Below are 18,224 nucleotides of genomic sequence, written 5' to 3'. Positions count from 1 at the left end.
TTTTTGCATTTTCCCTGCACTCTATACGTACTCAGAGGCTTTGTTTCTGTCACTTTGCCTTTTCCTAGCTGAAATTCAGCCCGAGTCTAGCCCCCTGATGCCTACCATAACTGTGCTTTTCCTCCTTACCCACTCCAGCTGTTTGTGATCTACATGGGGGTGGGGAGGTCATGCAAAGTGCCTGGTTGAAATTTCAGCGAGGCCCTTACATGTGTTCAGAAATTTTGGCTAGTTTCCTCTGAGCACGTGCAGAGGGCAGGCCATTCCCTCCTGATCACCCACAGCCAGGCGGTGATGTAAAAAAAAATAGTTTCCATTTCTGGCTCTCTGTCTTGTTCCCCCTTCTCCGTCTTGATCAGCCACAGGAGGCAGAAATCTGACTGGTGAAACTTCCCTCCAGGTTTTCTCATCAAAGGTTATGCCATCATAACAATTGCTGTCATCAAAAATAAGGGTGCTTTCCACAAAAAACCCTCCAGGGGAGGGCAATCATATTTATTTTTATTTGGGGCCGTTTTCAAAGCCCCTTTTATCAGAGCATCATTCGGGTGGTGGGAATAACCCCAGATGAATAGGAGCCACTGCAGTGCTGCCTGATTTCAGAGAGGAAAGGATGAAAACTTCTTGTCACGTGATGGATGCCCGGTTCCTTCGCCTGAGGGAACGGCTGTCCTGAGGCCTACTGCAGGCCTCTTCCCTCTGTGGCCTCAGGCCTGGGCTCCTGGCAACCCCCTTCCCCAGAGAATGAGTGACACGTAATCGGACAAATCCTTCTCCTCTAAGACCATCACCAGGAGAAAGGCACTTGACTTAACATGCAGTGAAATAAGATGAGGTGGAATCCCAAAAGGGCCAGGACCTGCAGTGCGGAAAAATGGCTCAAATAAACAGGCGCAGCAGCTCAAAAAACCAAAGAACTGAAATAGCTAACTGCAAGGGCTGCACAATGGAACAAAAATATGTGGTAGCGGGCCTGATATGGCTGAGAGGGAAAGGGAAGAGGACCTCGTGGTTGTAGCAGAAATAGTTGCCAAGCTCCAGGTGTGCCTAACAGAATAAGACCCAAAAGGTCTCCCAGGATAAGATCAATTATATTACAAAATTTTTAATGCTCATTAACCATCAAAGTGCTAAGTGCTAAACATGTGCAAGGATTAGTCAAGAAAAATTCATAGAAAAATCAGTGTACACGCATCATATATACATAAGCCACCACTTCAACTAGTACAATAATATAATCAGTACATAGTGTAATCAATATCACAGACACTCTAATCCATCTGGTAAAAGGAACTACAATGGTAAGTTTCTTCTTCAACCAATTGTATCTCAAAGTTCATGATGCAATAGAAGAGTTCATAACACAGGTGACCATTCATGCTCCATGAAGGCAACACAGGAGAAGAATGAATGGTTGTTGTGGGTTTTCCGGGCTGTATTGCCATGGTCTTGGCATTGTAGTTCCTGACGTTTCGCCAGCAGCTGTGGCCGGGCATCTTCAGAGGTGTAGCACCAAAAGACAGAGATCTCTCAGTGTCACAGTGTGGAAAAGATGTTGGCAGGTCCTTTGTATCTACTCAGGAGAGGTGGGGTTGAGCTGAGTCATCCTGTAAGAGTTTCCCAGGGTGTGGAATGCTAATGGCGGGAGGCTTCACTGTATCCTGAGGAGGTTCTTTTGCATATGGATTGGTACTTGATGTGCTAATCTTCTCTGCAGGGCTATTGTCGGGTATAGAGTGTTTTGTTAGCCTGGTGTTTTTCAGAACTGGAAACCATGCTCTGTTCATTCTTAAGGTTTCTTCTTTCCTGTTGGAAGTTTTGCTTATGCTTGTGAATTTCAATGGCTTCCCTGTGCAGTCTGACAAAGTAGCTGGAAGTGTTGTCCAGTATTTTGGTGTCCTGGAATAAGATACTGTGCCCTGTTTGAGTTAGGCTATGTTCAGCCACTGCTGATTTTTCCGGTTGTCCAAGTCTGCAGTGTCTTTCATGTTCTTTTATTCTTGTCTGGATGCTACGCTTTGTGGTCCCGATGTAAACCTGTCCACAGCTGCAGGGTATACGGTATACTCCTGCAGAGGTGAGGGGGTCTCTACTGTCTTTTGCTGATCGTAGCATCTGTTGTATTTTTCGGGTGGGTCTGAATACTGCTTGAAGGTTATGCTTTTTCCTAAGCTTTCCCATCTGATCAGTAATTCCTTTGATATATGGCAAAAACACTTTTCCTGTAGGAGACTGTTTTTCCTTGGTTGTTTGATTAATCCTGGGTTTGATTGCTCTTCAGATTTCATTTCTGGAGTAGCCATTTGCCTGAAGTGCGTGGTTTAGATGATTAATTTCCTCATTGAGAAAGTGTGGCTCACATATCCGTCTTGCACGATCCACTAATGTTTTCATTATGCCTCTTTTCTGTCGGGGGTGGTGATTGGAGTTTTTGTGTAAGTACCGATCAGTGTGAGTTGGTTTCCTATAGACCTTGTGACCTAACTGAAAGTTTGCTTTGCGGATGACCAAGGTATCCAGGAATGGGAGTTTTCCCTCGATTTCTTTCTCCATTGTGAATTGTATGTTCAGGTGGATGTTGTTGAGATGATTCAAAAACATTCTATCCCCGACAATAGCCCTGCAGAGAAGATTAGCACATCAAGTACCAATCCATATGCAAAAGAACCTCCTCAGGATACAGTGAAGCCTCCCGCCATTAGCATTCCACACCCTGGGAAACTCTTACAGGATGACTCAGCTCAACCCCACCCCTCCTGAGTAGATACAAATGACCTGCCAACATCTTTTCCACACTGTGACACTGAGAGATCTCTGTCTTTTGGTGCTACACCTCTGAAGATGCCAGCCACAGCTGCTGGCGAAACGTCAGGAACTACAATGCCAAGACCATGGCAATACAGCCCAGAAAACCCACAACAACCATCGTTCTCCGGCCGTGAAAGCCTTCAACAATACAATGAATGAATGCTGATGGTAACATCCAGTATACAGCCGGACGGGTATATTGCCAGCATGATTGTCAATTCCCGTTTCGTTGTCACTTGTTCACCGGCTATGCTTCAGTTATTAATAAAGGCTGCAATAAAACATACAAACTTGTATATACTCCTCTTTTGATGTATCACCCGTAGTTAGCATAAAAACTACTTATAGGTCACAATTCAGCATGTAGAACATAATTACTCCATACCAGATCTGCTCCGACAGAACAATGCCGCAAGGAAGCTGCTAAGGGCGTATCTATAGCCCACACAGGCTTAAAGGCGCCGCACTCCCCCTAAAGAAAGACAAGTCTATTTCACTAGTACATAACTCACAGAAATTCAACAGAAATATATCTCATTGTTACAGACACAAGAAACATTTTACAGAAAGCAGAAACAATTTACGGAGGTGCCGTACTCCCACTAAAGAATAACAAGTTTATTTCATTAGTATATCACTCACAGAAATTCCTGCCATGGTGTGATCTCTAGAGGGGCAGGTTGCCTCGCCTGAGCTTCCCTCCACAGCAGCACTATCTGGTGGCACACCAAGGTAGGAAGTGAGTTGTCTTGAATACGCTTAGCCTTTTATATAGTAAGATTCCAGTGGTCATGGTTATGGTTGCTGATGGCCTGCAGATTAAATAGCACTTCATCTCTAATTCACTGCCTGTAGAGTGTGAATGTTTAAACTGCTGATCAACAGGTCGTTATGATCCTTTTACCATCCCTGTCAAAGGACACATGACATGTTTGAAATCCACCCTGGGGCATAAAGGGTATTAGCCAAAGCGTTTTAAATTGAGTTCATCAAGCGTCTCCAATGGCAGATCGCTGCATTGTGGAATTAGATAAACACCAAGTGACTGTCTAAGGACTGACATTTATTTGCTAGTCGTTTTTGAGCGTTCAGCTTACGTTTTGTGCTTAGAAATTGGAAACTACTTGAGAATACATAGACTGACATACGTACAGGTGGTTTATACCTGAAATGCAACAACTCTCCCCTCCTAGGACTGGAAACAGGTAAAATATCATAAAATGCAAAACAGAAAAATGCAAAGCAAGTCATTCATGAATCCATTAGGAGGACAATACTTAGTCTTCAGGGATTTCGGTTGATATTGATATTCTGTAGTTTTCTCAGCTGCTCTCAGGTAAGTTAAACTGGCTGGACTCCATCAGGAAGCCCTTCATCTACAGATGGTGGCTCAAAAGCAGCTCTTCCCATCTAAGCGGAAGAATTTCTCAGACGGGGTCAATTTATTGGATGTGCTGGAGTTTCACCTCTATTTTCTTGGTTGAGAGGAGGAACAAAAGCTTCCAGGCAACTTCATCCATGACAATAAAAATCCCGACATTTGGATTTACGTGCTTAAAGCTGAGCCTTCTAAGACAAGGGATGACACAACGAATATCAGATATCCCGGTGCTCTTGAATGATCATCTCTGGTCATGTCCCAACTCCAGTTCTACAGCAGTGAGCTATTGGAAACAGAAGCCTTGCCTTGCATTAACAGTACTGAAAAGAAGGGATGGTCTTCCCATGATACTGAGAGAAGTAAAAACTGCCACATGCATTTGTTATATTCCAGGCTCTCCAATGCCACCAGCCGATCTAAACTGAGTGGACAGAGATGCAAGTGCCCTTGTCCAAGCAGGACACACACATTTTTTACACAAGAGAATCAAAACTAACAAACCATCTAAAAATAAAACTAGCAAAAGGTACGAATCAGGTAACTGAAAACTGCAGAAAAAACAGACGTGATATTCAGCATTCTTATTGACTAATTGTGCAGAACCTTGCAAGGCTGATCTGAACAAAATTCCTAAAGAAAAGTTAGTAAAAAGGATACCGTAGTCCTAAGAGATACAGAAGACAATAAATTACATGAGATGCTGGCTTTTGAGGAGGAGGATAGAAATTTAATCTACAATATCATAGCTTTTTGGATAGTTAGAATCAAAGTTGTTCCCTCTGGAAAATTATAGCACTACTCATTATGTAAGAGATAATATGAGGAATTAATTAATCTCACCACCTTGGTGAATGATCCATTGACATGAGAGCCTTATGAAAATACAGATAAATATGTTTTGTTCACCAAAGGGTGCTACATACACATATTTGATTGCTAGCAAAAAGAAAGGAGGTGAGATGGAGGCAAAAAACTGTTCCTTGTCAGGGCAGCGACCATAAATCACATCACGGCTACAAGCAAGCCAGTTCAGCCACTTTGACTGGTTTTCCACATGCTGACTTGATTGGACAACTATTCTCCTGTGTGAATCTTGTGGTGTAACTTAAGGCTCCTTCTCTCACTAAAGCTCTTTCCACATGGCTTCTCCCCTGTGTGAACCCTTTGATGGTTACTTAGGTCACCATTCCGCATGAAGCTCATTCCACATTCCAAACATTTATATGGCTTCTCCCCTGTGTGAACACTTTGATGGTTACTTAGGCCACTATTGTGCGTGAAGCTCATTCCACATTTCAAACATTTATACGGTTTCTCCCCAGTGTGAACCCTTTGATGGTTATGTAGGCTACTCTTCCGCACAAAGCTCATTCCACATTCCAAACATTTATATGGCTTCTCCCATGTGAACCCTTTGATGGTAACTTAGGTCTGTATTCTGCGTGAAGCTCATTCCACATTCCAAACATTTATATGACTTCTCCCCTGTGTGGACCCTTTGATGGTTACGTAGGGTACTCTTCTGCGCAAAACTCATCCCACATTCCAAATATTTATATGGCTTCTCCCCTGTGTGAACCCTTTGATGGTAACTTAGGCCTCTATTCTGCGTGAAGCTCATTCCACATTCCAAACATTTATATGGCTTCTCCCCTGTGTGGACCCTTTGATGGTTACGTAGGGTACCCTTCCGTGCAAAGCTCATTTCACATTCCAAACATTTATATGGCTTCTCCCCTGTGTGAACCCTTTGATGGTTACTTAGGTCACCATTCTGCGTGAAGCTCATTCCACACTCCAAACATTTATATGGCTTCTCACCTGTGTGAACACTTTGATGATTAATTAGGCCACCATTCTGTGTGAAGCTCATTCCACATTCCAAACATTTATATGGCTTTTCCCCTGTGTGAACCCTTTGATGGTTAGTTAGGTGTTCATTCCGAGAGAAGCTCTTTCCGCACTCCCAGCATTTATATGGCTTCTCTCCTGTGTGAAACTTTTGATGGCGATTTAGGTTGCCCTTCAAGGAGAATCTCTTCCCACACTCAAAGCATTTATATGGCTTCTCTCTTGTGTGAACGTTTTGGTGGCTAGTTAGGCGGTCCTTTTGAGAGAAGCGCTTCCCACACTCCAAGCATTTATATAGGTTCTCTCCTGTATGTTTTCTATGATGTCTAGTGAGGTTACCAATTTCACAGAAGCTCTGTCCGCACTCCCAGCATTTATATGGCTTCTTGCCTCTGTGAAACTTTTGATGCCTAGTTAGAAGGAAATTCAAAGAGAAGCTCTTCCCACATTCAAAATGTTTATATGGTTTCTCTCCTTTGTGAACCTTTTGATGTCTAATTAGCATACTATTCAGAGAGAAGCTCTTCCAACACTCCAAGCATTTATATGGCTTCTCCCCTGTGTGCATCCTCTGATATTGAGCTATCTTGGTATTCTGAAAGAAGGTTTTTCCACACTCCAAGCACTTATATGTTTTCCAGCATGTTCTAGTGTTCTGATATTTTTTAACTCTGAGTTTACAGTTGAACCCTTTCACAATCACTGAACTCTTATGCCTTCTCTTTCTCTTCTGTGTTTCCTCTCGGGCTGGGACTTTAGGCATCTTCTTGCTCTGATGGGCAACCAATTCCTTCCTCAACTTCTGTTTTGCTTTCCTTTTGCTTCTCCACTCCTTGCGTACTCCTTGAACCTGCAATTTCGCTTCTACCTGCAGATCTAGATCTCTTTCCACAATCACCTTTTCAGGTTCCTTCTCATTCATCATGTCCCTCATATCTGCAGATGGAAAACAGAGACAGAAACAAATAAGAATGAAAAGGAAAAAATGCCTATTAGCAGATATAATCGTTAGTGAATGGGACTTTCGCAGCAAGAGCTGGTGGTCTGGAAAAAATTCAGCAATCTCTAACCATGTGCCAGGATGTCTTGGAAAGCTGGAAGAGGTCACCAGAACACAAAAGGAAAGGAACTCCTTGCTTTTGTTGCAGAAAAAGTTAATGCGTTGTCTAGTGTTCATTTAGGAAGCACATGGAAAATCAAACAAATCAACACATTGAATTGTAATGAAATACTTTTAAGTGGGTAGCTGTATTGGTCTTCAATAGAGAAGCAGGATTTGAATCCAGTGGCACCTTAGAGTCTAACAAGATTTTCAAAGCATGGATTTGGTTTCGTTTTCTCGGCCATGTCGGACGCTCCTCTCTGCAGATCTGAGAGGAAGCGTCCGAGCAGCCTGACCGGGCGGCTGATCTGCGAAGATTAGCCCCCAGGACTCCCAGGGAGGGAGTCAGGGTCCGGGACACGGCAGGAAGAGCCCCCTGGAAATCGATGCAGGGGGTAAATTGCCCGTTTGTCCCTATGGAGGCCGGCAGACGTGCGCAGCACCCTGTGTGCTGCCGGGCCATGGAAAACGGCAAAGAACAGGACTAGGCAGAAGCCTGTAAGTAAGCGAATCCCTTCTGTTATTACAAGCGTATGCGAAGGAGTGGTGGGATCTGAAGTTAAGAAGACTTGGATTTCTTCCCCCTCGCTGAGTTTCAGAAGGTTGGCGGTCCCCCCCCCCTAAAATGGCAGCGAAAAAGCAGAGTCCTGCTTTGGGCAAGTCAATTTCGGCTGCCTTGCAGGGAAAAGGGGAATCGCTCGAGGAGTTGGTGAAAAGGTCGGTTATCGAAGCCATAAAACCCTTTGTTGACAAGCTGAATGAAACAGATCAAAGGGTGGGCTTAATTGAGAGCGATGTGAAAGCCATCAAGGAAGTAGCGGGGGGGGCAGAGAAGTCTGCTCGGGAAAATGCGTCACTCATGAGAGCAACGAACAAGGAGCTAAAGCTGGTGGAAAACCAGCTGATCGGGCTGCAAGTGGAACGAACACAGACTATTTTGCGTCTCCAGAATGTGAAAGAGGAGGAAAACGAGGATTTATGGGATCTTGCCTCGGAATTATTGGCGGCACCCGCGAGGGCAACTAAAGAAGAGGTAAAAAGCGCCATTTTGGAAGTCCGTCGGGCTTCTTCAAAATATGCAACGAAGCGGCAGGTGCCTCGCGAGATTTTTATCGAATTTTCATCTAGGAGGGTCCGGGACACTATCCTATACAACTCATATAATGCGGACTTGGACTTTCTGGGAAATAAGGTTAAGATATTGAAGGATGTTCCATTTCTAGTTCGGAAAAGAAGATTTAAGTATAAAAGGCTTGCTGCTCTCCTGAGGGAACGTGGGATAAAGTATAAATGGCTGTTTCCGGAAGGAATTTGGTTCAGTTATAAAGATCAAGCTTACAGGATAAATTCAGAAGACCAGCTAAGGGATTTTGAGGCCAAAAATCAAGAATTTGGGTAAGACACCAAGCAAAAAGAAGAAGATTCGAAGTCTGAAGGGGGGGGGGAGGCAATGAGCGCTGCGGCTATTGCTGCTCAGAGAGAACTGCGTCCGAGGCCTAGGGGGGGGAAAGAAGACTTAAGTTGGATTGTGATTTGTATTTTGTAAGGTCAACCACTCCATCAATATTTTATAAAGGTTTAATTTTTAATTATGGCAGTATGAAGGGAAAGCATTGTAGTGTAGTGTTTATTGTCTGTATGTTGCCTTCCCCTTTTTCCCAGCCTTCCTTCCCTTTTTCTTTTCTTTTTCCCCCTTTTTCTATCCCTTGTACTTTTGTAGTTTTTGTAGTTTTCTGTGTTAGATATTAAAAAAATAAAAATTTTCAAAAAAAAAGATTTTCAAAGCATATGCTTCTAAAAATCAGTGCTCCCTTCTTCATACATCTTTCATTATTTTTAAGGAATTTTATTAAAGCCAAGAAATTAAAGTAAGTGCATAATAAAAAAGTTACACAGATTCTAAATCAGACAATAAATAGAATGTTATACAATCTTATATAACTGATAAACATATAAACAATCTAGGTATAATAGCTTTGGGAGTAAAAGAATAAGTAAAGCCAGTGAAATATTTGGGTATAAACATAACAGGACAAAAGGAAGCATTATTTAAGGACAACTATGAAGCATTATGGAGGCAGATTCAAAAAGATCTTGACAGGTGGTCCAAACTGAATTATCTTGGATAGGAAGAATTTCCGCAATTAAATGGTTTAAATTTCATTTCATCTCTACAAATTCCATCCTTTGACCTTAGATAGTTTCTTTTGTCTTCTAATAGCTGCTAACAAAGGAGACTATTGAAGGTCAAAGGAATGGCAAAATGCACTAGAAAGGGCAAAGCTGAACTCTGCTCTTGAGATGAAATCAACCTGATCGCTGAGAAGGTTTTGTCCTCTATTTCTAAGCATGGCCACTGGTGATCTGATTGGTTGAATAGATTGTTTAAAAATGTTCCTGTGTATGGATAAGATTAATTTTGAGCAATATGTTCATTTTAAAGGGGATTCTTTTAAACCGAGTTTGTTTATTTATGTTATTCACAGTTATGTATAACCTCACTCCACAGATTGTGGTTCAGTCTGTCTTTTGTGGCAAACATGTTTGGCTTGTTGGCACAGCGTGGTTTGAACTGTAGCTGAGCTATAAATAAGGCTTCCACACACTTATAGTAGTAAAAGTGTATGTAGTTTATTTTACAGTGACTTATATACAAGACTATGTCCTCTATCTCACAGCAATTTCAAGCTTTAATGTCAGAGTTGACACAAAATACCAAAGATATAGTAGGAGAGATCAATAAAGAGGTACGGGATCTGTCAAATCAAATTCAAAAGACCGAGGAATCATTCTCTGGAATTAGAAAGGATATACAAAATTTAAAGGCTGAAGTTTCAACTGGATTGCAAGAAATAACAAAAAAATGGAGGAAAATAAAACATTCAAGAGATATGGCCACCTGCTTGCATCCTCTGTGCAGGGAGGACCCATACAAACTGGCCTGTATATGCAACCTCATATCAAGGGCAGCGTAGCCATGCGGTAGGGAGAGCTCCACCAGTGGTTGAAGCTCCTGCGTCGAGCAGTGCACAAGTTCCAGTCCCAGCGAGTGGAGGGGAGGGGAGAGAGGGAGGAGAGGGCAGTAGCGGTGCCCAGTTCCACCAGGAGGCAAATTATATGAAATGCTATGATGAACATGTGATGCAGACTTGGTTTGGTTTGGTTAGAAGCCTTGTCTTCTATGAAAGAGGGGCCTCACGCTGTGGGATGATAATAGCACCTCCCAAACCCCGCCAGTGAATATCCTCATCCCACGGAGCAGGAGGTCTCCATCAGTGTGCCATGTGCAGGTGGTGAATTTTGTTATTGGCCAGTCACTCACTGCTTCTCGGCACAAGAGATGGGTGTCAATCAGCCTGTTTCGTATCCAGGGAGGTACACTGCACACCATCCACGGGACTTGGGTGCCTTTTGGGGAAGTAACTCTCACCTTCCCAACCAGGGGGAGGAGAGGGCGACCACCAACATGTCCCACATACCAGCCGTGCGGTCGCCCATAGGCCCATGCAATGGGCACAGGGGGGTCCCGCTGGGCGGCAGACGGACCCCCCCGAGTATTCCCGCCTTTCCAGGCAGCATGTCTTAGTGTAGGCCTCCTAGGATGGCTTACCTCCCCTGCCTTGGCTGATCCGTCTATAATTAAGTCTGCCAGCCGGTTGATGGTCTGGAATTCTAAGCATAGCCTGATGGTGGCAGCAGAAGAAAATCCTAAGCGTAAAAAGGGGAAAGACCAAAGAGCGAACAGGGTCTATGGGACCATTTCAGCATAGTCACATAGCACCATCACCTAGCATAATCACAGAGGGAAAAACAGGATCCTGAATTTCGGGAATGAACCAAATTATCAAAAGTTTTTGGAAACAAGCATTTTCCCCGCTTCCTCAAAATGTTGATAGCAGATTCTCTACATTCAAATCTTAATTTTTTAAACAAGTAGATCTTCAGCCCAGAGTTCCTCAGTTTGGTACGTGAAGGTGCCAGGGGGCTCACAAATTCCTTTCCTGGGGCCTGCCAGGTGTTTTTAGAAAACGGGCAGGGCCAGGTGGGGGCTTTGCCCACCAAGGCTTCTGTTTGGCCACTGGTGATCTGATTGGTTGAATAGATTGTTTAAAAATGTTCCTGTGTATGGATAAGATTAATTTTGAGCAATATGTTCATTTTAAAGGGGATTCTTTTAAACCGAGTTTGTTTATTTATGTTATTCACAGTTATGTATAACCTCACTCCACAGATTGTGGTTCAGTCTGTCTTTTGTGGCAAACATGTTTGGCTTGTTGGCACAGCGTGGTTTGAACTGTAGCTGAGCTATAAATAAGGCTTCCACACACTTATAGTAGTAAAAGTGAATGTAGTTTATTTTACAGTGACTTATATACAAGACTTTGTTCTCAGTGTCAAAGTGCTTCGCCAAGCACTTACTGGAACAAGCTCCACACTTACACCAGACACAGCTGGCTTATATACATCCATAGCACCCCCCAGTGTCCAATCCCAGCACATCAGGTGAGGTGACTAAGCTGTTTCTTCACTCTTGCATCATCCAAGGACCTGTCAAATAGATCTATTACATCAGTTATGACAGACAGACCTAAACAGCAAGATGCACACATGCTTCTTGGTTCATTATGTCAACACTCCTCCTTGAGACAAGAGGCATGATACCTAGCATTTCTTTGCATTTAGCCAACATTTCTTGGTTTTGTCCCTTTGTTAACAGATCTGCACAATTTTCATTTGACCTACAATGACTCAAACATACTATATCTCTGTGAATGGCATCACGTACATTTTGGTAACGGATTATAATATGTTTACTTCTGGCACGTATTGTTTGGTGTTGTGCCAATTGCTCTGCAGCAGAACTGTCACACTTTATTTTCACTGGCAATGGACATTGGATATTCAGATCCCTCAATAACTTTGTTACCCATTCCAGTTGCAGAATACAATCACTTAACGAAGCAAATTCGGCCTCACACGAGCTAGTTGCCACTAATGTTTGTCTTTGTGATTTCCAACATACTAGTGCTCCCAGAACTTGTATAAGATACCCAGAAGTAGACCTTCCTTCATCATTACCCCATGATGCATCACTAAAGGCTACCACTTCAGTACTTTTTGTAGTGTTTAATACAAGCCTGTGTTCAGAAGTTCCCTTCAAATAACGCAGCACCCTTTTTGCTGCTTGCCAGTCCCTGTCACAGGGATCTGCACACTGCTTACACAGCCACTGCACCACATAACCTAGATCCGGGTGGCTCCAGCAGGACAAGTGTAGCAGTGACCCAACTAATGATTGGTATTTTGTTTTATTTTCTAAAGGAGTATTCCCTGGCTCCTTAAGACACCCAGCAGACATGGGAGTTTGCACTTCTTTTGCCTCTGACATTCCACGCTGCTTCAGCAACTGTTTTATTTTATTGCTTTGACTCAGCTCAAAACACCCTGAGCTGTTTCTGGTGATTTGCATACCTAAGTAGTTGGATATAGGTCCCAAAAACCTTGTTTTAAACACACCAGTTATTGCTTGTCAGAATTCATCCAATTCCTCAGTTGACTTGCATAGAAAACAGAGATCATCCACATAGCACAGTAGGTAACATGGCTTCTTACCACTCTTCTTTGTGTATAAACATGGATCAGCCTCTGCTTGTCTAAACCCAAGGCTAGCTAGTGTCTTTGATAAACACAAATTCCAGCACCGTGCTGCCTGCTTCAACCCGTAGATGGACTTCTGCAGTTTTAATACACAACCTTTTTGTTCAGATTCAAAACCTGGGATCTGTTCCATATATACCTCTTCTTCCAAGTTTGCATTCAGAAAGGCAGTTTCAACATCAAAGTGATAAACAGCTAAGCCCTCTGCACTTGCTTTGCACAGAGCAGCTCTGAAGGTTTCCCCCCTCATAGTAGGTGAAAACACTAAATCATAATCCTGCCCCTGTATTTGGGAGTATCCCTTTGCCACAAGGCGAGCCTTGCACTTAAAACCTCCGTTAGGGTCATATTTCACTTTATACAACCACTTACAGCCCACTGGGCTTTTCCCTTCTGGCATTTCAGACAGAGAGAACACCTTGTGATCTACGAGGGACTCATATTCCTGTCGCATAGCAGCGAACCAAGCCTCTCTTTCAGACCCATCTAGCTGCAAAACCTCTTTATAGTCAGCCGGTTCTGGCACCCACACAAAATTTACTTGCGGCAGATCTGGCTCAAAGCCATATCTCACAGGAGGCACTCCTTTTGTGGAGCGTTGTGACACTCTTGGAATTTTCATACCAGGACTCTGAGACTGTGTAGGAGATTTCTCTTCCCTTTTAACCTCCTGCTCATGTATCACACTGTGTGGCTGACTTTTGCCACTCTGAGCTTCTTTGTGCTCTGTTAACGGCAGAAACACCTCTGATTTCTCCTCCTTACCATGGAGTCTTTCCCAGCTATTGTGTTAATTAAAGCTTGCAGATCTGCTAAAGCAAACCTTTCTGTCTGCTGTGACAAACCTGTAGGATTTCATGCCAGTTTGATATCCTACAAATACATGTTGAATTGCCCTGACAGACCCCTTTCTTCTCTGTTTCAGAGGCACATTCACCCATGCTTTAACCCCAAACACTCTGAGATACCCGAGCTTTGGGTCCTTTTTATACAAAACTCTGTAGCGAATATCATTTATTGCCCTACTCCAAACCCTGTTGCTGACATAACAGGCTGCTCCCAATGCCTCAGCCCAATAAGATACCGGCAAGTCTGCATCTGTCAGCATGGCTTTCATCATTGTTTGGATTTTACCACCACTGCGTTCTACCACGCCATTTTCACTTGGAACCCCTGGGTTTGCCATTCTATGAACAATTCCCTTTTTATTCAACCATTTGGAGAATTCATTTGTCTGGAACTCTCCACCCATGTCTGTTTGAATGGCACGAAGCTTTTCACCCAGCTGCAACACAGCTCTTTTGTGCCAGTACTTCACTGCTTGAAATGTTTCTGACTTGTATGTCAGCACATACGCCCACAGATAACGACTCTTATCATCACAGATAATTAAAAGCATATCGTTTCCCTGAATGGCTTTCAGGGTACGGCCCTATCAGATCCATGTGGACCAGCTCCAAGGGCTTATTTGACACACGGCTACTGAACTTAGCCACAGGATAAGCATGACTCTTTACCTGTTTGCAGACCTGGCAGTCTAGATAATGCTTACATGGTTTTACACTTTCCCCTGGTAGCAGAGCCAATGTTTTCCTTAGTGCTTCATACCCAATATGACTAAGCCTGCGGTGTAAAATATGAACACACCCTTCATGGTCACACCTGTTGGACACAACCTGTGCCCTTACTTTAACATCCTCAATGGAATAGACATCATTACGCAATTCACCTTGCATCAGAGGCTTTCCCTCTTTAGAGATCGTGCACCCTCTCTGGGAAAAAGATACGTTAACCCTACTCTGGTTAGAGCACACACACTTAACAGGTTGCTTTCTACCAAGGGTACACATAAGACATCCCTGAAGGTGTGTCCTAAGGAAGGAAAAGTTAATTTGCCCTGGCAAGTCACCTTTGCACACCTCCCGTCAGCTAGCCTGACGTGAGGCAGTGTTGACTCGTGGACGTCCTCCAGCACAGACTCCTCCCGGCAAATTATTCTCGAAGCGCCCGAATCAATGATCCAAGAGCTCCCAGCGCCAGCTGACACCACTAGCCTTGCTTCTCCGCTCTTGGAATCACCTCGGCTGTTTGTGGACTCCGGCCTCCTTCCTTTCCTTCGATGTGGGCACTCTCTACGAAAATGGGATGTGCTTCCGCAGTTCCAGCACTTTCTGGTTGCCAGCAAAACTGGAGACATCGGAACTGCTTGCCTGTTGTCTCTCTGTAGTTTGCTGTCGGTCCCTTCAGAAAACGTTGTAGACGTGGCTGCGTTCCCAGACTTGGCTGCATGCCCGGACTTGGCTGCATGCACAGACTCAGATAACAGCGTGTCTTTTTGCCTCCTTTCATAATCCAGCAGTTTAGCTACGACATAGCTCCACGTTCACTCGTCTGCTTGCACCATTTCCAATGTTGCCAGGAGAATTTCATACTCAGGTGCTAGACTGGAGAGCAAGATATATACCCGGTCTGGCTCTGAGAATGTCTTTCCTCTCAGCTCCAGGTCCCTGAAGCTCTGTGTCAATGCGGCTATGTGGTCTTGCACTGGTTCTCCAGGCTTCTGAACCCTTGGGTACAGGGCTCTCGTTAAGGCTATCAAGACTCCTGCTGACTCACGCAGGTGCACGGCCTTGAGTGCCTTCCAAGCCGCCTGAGCTGTGTTTTCGTTAGCTACATAGTTTAACTGGCTGTCGGCTATGCTTAACGCAAGTACAGCCAGTGCTCTTTCATCTCTCACTTCCTCTGCCGGTGTGGGTGCATTTGGAGGGTTGTTAACACAGACCCACAGACCTTCCCTCTTCAAATAATGCTGCATTTGGGAGGGACCATACCTGGTAGTTCTCATCCGTGAGTTTCTCCACCGGCAGGGTTGTTTGGATTTGAGCCATCTCTGGTATCTGGACTGGCCCCGGGAGAATGTTTTCCTTCTCCTCCTCCTCCGCACTGCTTCCCTGCGAGGACAGCTTGTTTCCTCACCAGTGCAGGACAGTCACTCCTGGACTTCACCGTCCACAGCCTTCAGCTCCAAGCCTCTCAGGACTTCACCGCTCACAGTTCCTTGAACCTTCAACGCCCGCCACGCGGTTCTGGGCCCATAACCCTGTTGGCACAGCGTGGTTTGAACTGTAGCTGAGCTATCAATAAGGCTTCCACACACTTATAGTAGTAAAAGTGTATGTACAGTTTATTTTACAGTGACTTATATACAAGACTTTGTTCTCAGTGTCAAAGTGCTTCGCCAAGCACTTACTGGAACAAGCTCCACACTTACACCAGACACAGCTGGCTTATATACATCCATAGCACCCCCCAGTGTCCAATCCCAGCACATCAGGTGAAGAGACTAAGCTGTTTCTTCACTCTTGCATCATCGAAGGACCTGTCAAATAGATCTATTACATCAGTTATGACAGACAGACCTAAACAGCAAGATGCACACATGCTTCTTGGCTCATTATGTCAACATGGCCACCCTCACCAACCTGTGTCAGAATTCCAAAGTTGCCCACAGGCTCAAAAAGTTTGGGAATTCTTGTCTTGCTCTGAAGGAGTCCCTTCAAAAAATTCAGAGAACCTGCTACACCTATTGTTGCCATGGTATATGCTTCACTCCAAATCCAGTTTTTTGGCCACTTTGCTACATGCTGCCCTGTTAGTTTGTTTCTGGACTCAACCTGTCACGTGCCAACCTCTCAGGGTTGGCTTCCTGTTTAAAACCTGCCACGGCTGGGATCTTGCCTCTCAGTTCCAGAGCTGAAGGTTTAGTTGAGGGAGGCTGGTGGCAGCTTTCTACCCTGGCAGTGAGGCGTCTCTTGCCAGTCCTCTTGGAATTTTGCTTTCTAGCACATCTTGGTGACTGGCAGCCCCCAGGGATCCAGGCAGGCTTGCTGGGAACAGCTACAGTAATTCTCCACCTGTTGTGGGGAGTGTTCCCAGGCTGGAGAGCTTTCTGGAGCTGAATAATCCACACCTATAGACCCACCCACTTTCTGTTATGTATTGGACTAGTTTAAAGTTAAGAAAGGCTCCTCGTTTCTGCAATCCTATTGGGTAATAGGAGTAGCAGCAGCAAATCAATTCTCTTGGGTATGGGCCAGTCGTTGTATTCAGTGCATGCAAAGGAAGGATTCTAGTTGCCTGTGTTGTCATTGGGGGATTACTGAAATGGGCAGAGTTTGGGTGCATATATCTGTCTCCCTCGGGAGCCAGTGAGTAGTTGTTGTGTTTGCAATAAAGCTGTTCTTATGAGCTGAAATCACTCTGAGCATAAGGCTCAATATATAATACTTCCAAGACACTGTACTGGGGATGCTGTTGTATGTCTGGTGGCCGGCCATTTTAGATGCCCTCTGGCAGCCAGCTGCTACCCTGGCACACCTCCAGGCACTGCAGGCTGAACTCCAGGGTCCTCCCATGTAGCTCTGAGGTGTGCTGAATTAATGCATTGGCTGCCCACTTAGCTCTTTTGCCTTCAGCCCTCAAGACCTTGCTGTAAACTATAACCTTATTCCCTCTGTTAAAATGCCCTCTGAATCCATTCCATTTTACACATTTTGTGCATGATACAATTGTGGGAGCCTGCCTGATCTGACTGGGCAAGCCATTCATCCAAATGGGAGCCACGACATCCTTCTCGACAACACAGCAGTCACCCCAAACTAGAGTTTCCAGGCCCTCTCAATCTCTCAGCGGGGGATTGGGGGGCTGCCTCTTACCTCCGATGTGAAGGCTGCTCTTACCTCCAATGTGTCCGGGAAGTGACGTCATTCCACAGCATGCCCACCCACCCCCAGCGCACCCACATTCCACGGGTTGCATCTGATCTCCAGCTGATATGTGTCCCTTTTCTGGCTCCCCTTTCCCCGTTTTGAGGGTGATGTGAAGGGAATGGTGAGTTTAGGTTTCCCCCAGAGATCTTGGGCCAGAACGGGTGGAGGGATGGGTGGTGGGGAAAATGCACCTGAGAAGAGCCCGTGAATGCGAAGGAGAAGGGAGGGGGCCGGCTGGGGAAGGAGGCTCCCAGTTCGCTTCTTCTTTGCATGTCCTCAGATGGGTTTCATGCAACCACGTTGAGTTTATTCCTGTTATTCACCGCTACAACAAACCCATTTCCAGCCCTTTCCACTCGAAATCCAGCCACCCACGGATAAGAGCCTGGGAGTTATACCAAATCCAGCTCTGTTGCTAGGAAAACAAGTGAAAGCAGCTGCAAAAACCTCCTCCCAACTCAGACTAGCCCGGATCCTGGACCCCTACCTGACACAGCCAGTCTGGCCCCCTGGATCCATGCCCTGGTAGCATCAAGACTAGACTACTGTCAGGCACTCTACATGGGTCTCCCCTCAAAGTCCACTCGGAGACTCCAGCTGGTGCACAACGGTGTGGCTCATTCTCAGGAGCTAGACAGAGCGGGCCTAGTCTGCA

The 18,224-nt window shown here is 44.8% G+C and overlaps 1 protein-coding gene across 1 annotated transcript; it reads right to left on the bottom strand.

The window, feature by feature from the left end:
- Positions 1–5,563: 5,563 nt before the first annotated feature.
- Positions 5,564–6,974, bottom strand: LOC129327972 (zinc finger protein OZF-like). The gene is made up of 2 exons (XM_054976720.1): positions 6,574–6,974; positions 5,564–6,450 (listed from the first exon to the last, which is right to left on the bottom strand). Exons 1-2 carry the CDS (start codon positions 6,972–6,974, stop codon positions 5,577–5,579), a joined length of 1,275 nt encoding a protein of 424 aa, XP_054832695.1. The 3' UTR covers positions 5,564–5,576.
- Positions 6,975–18,224: the final 11,250 nt, after the last annotated feature.

Source organism: Eublepharis macularius, chromosome 4 (assembly GCF_028583425.1).
Source record: "Eublepharis macularius isolate TG4126 chromosome 4, MPM_Emac_v1.0, whole genome shotgun sequence".
NCBI lineage: Eukaryota > Metazoa > Chordata > Lepidosauria > Squamata > Eublepharidae > Eublepharis > Eublepharis macularius.
The sequence above is the reverse complement of the archived record's forward strand: the minus strand, read 5'-3'. Positions and strand labels throughout refer to the sequence as shown.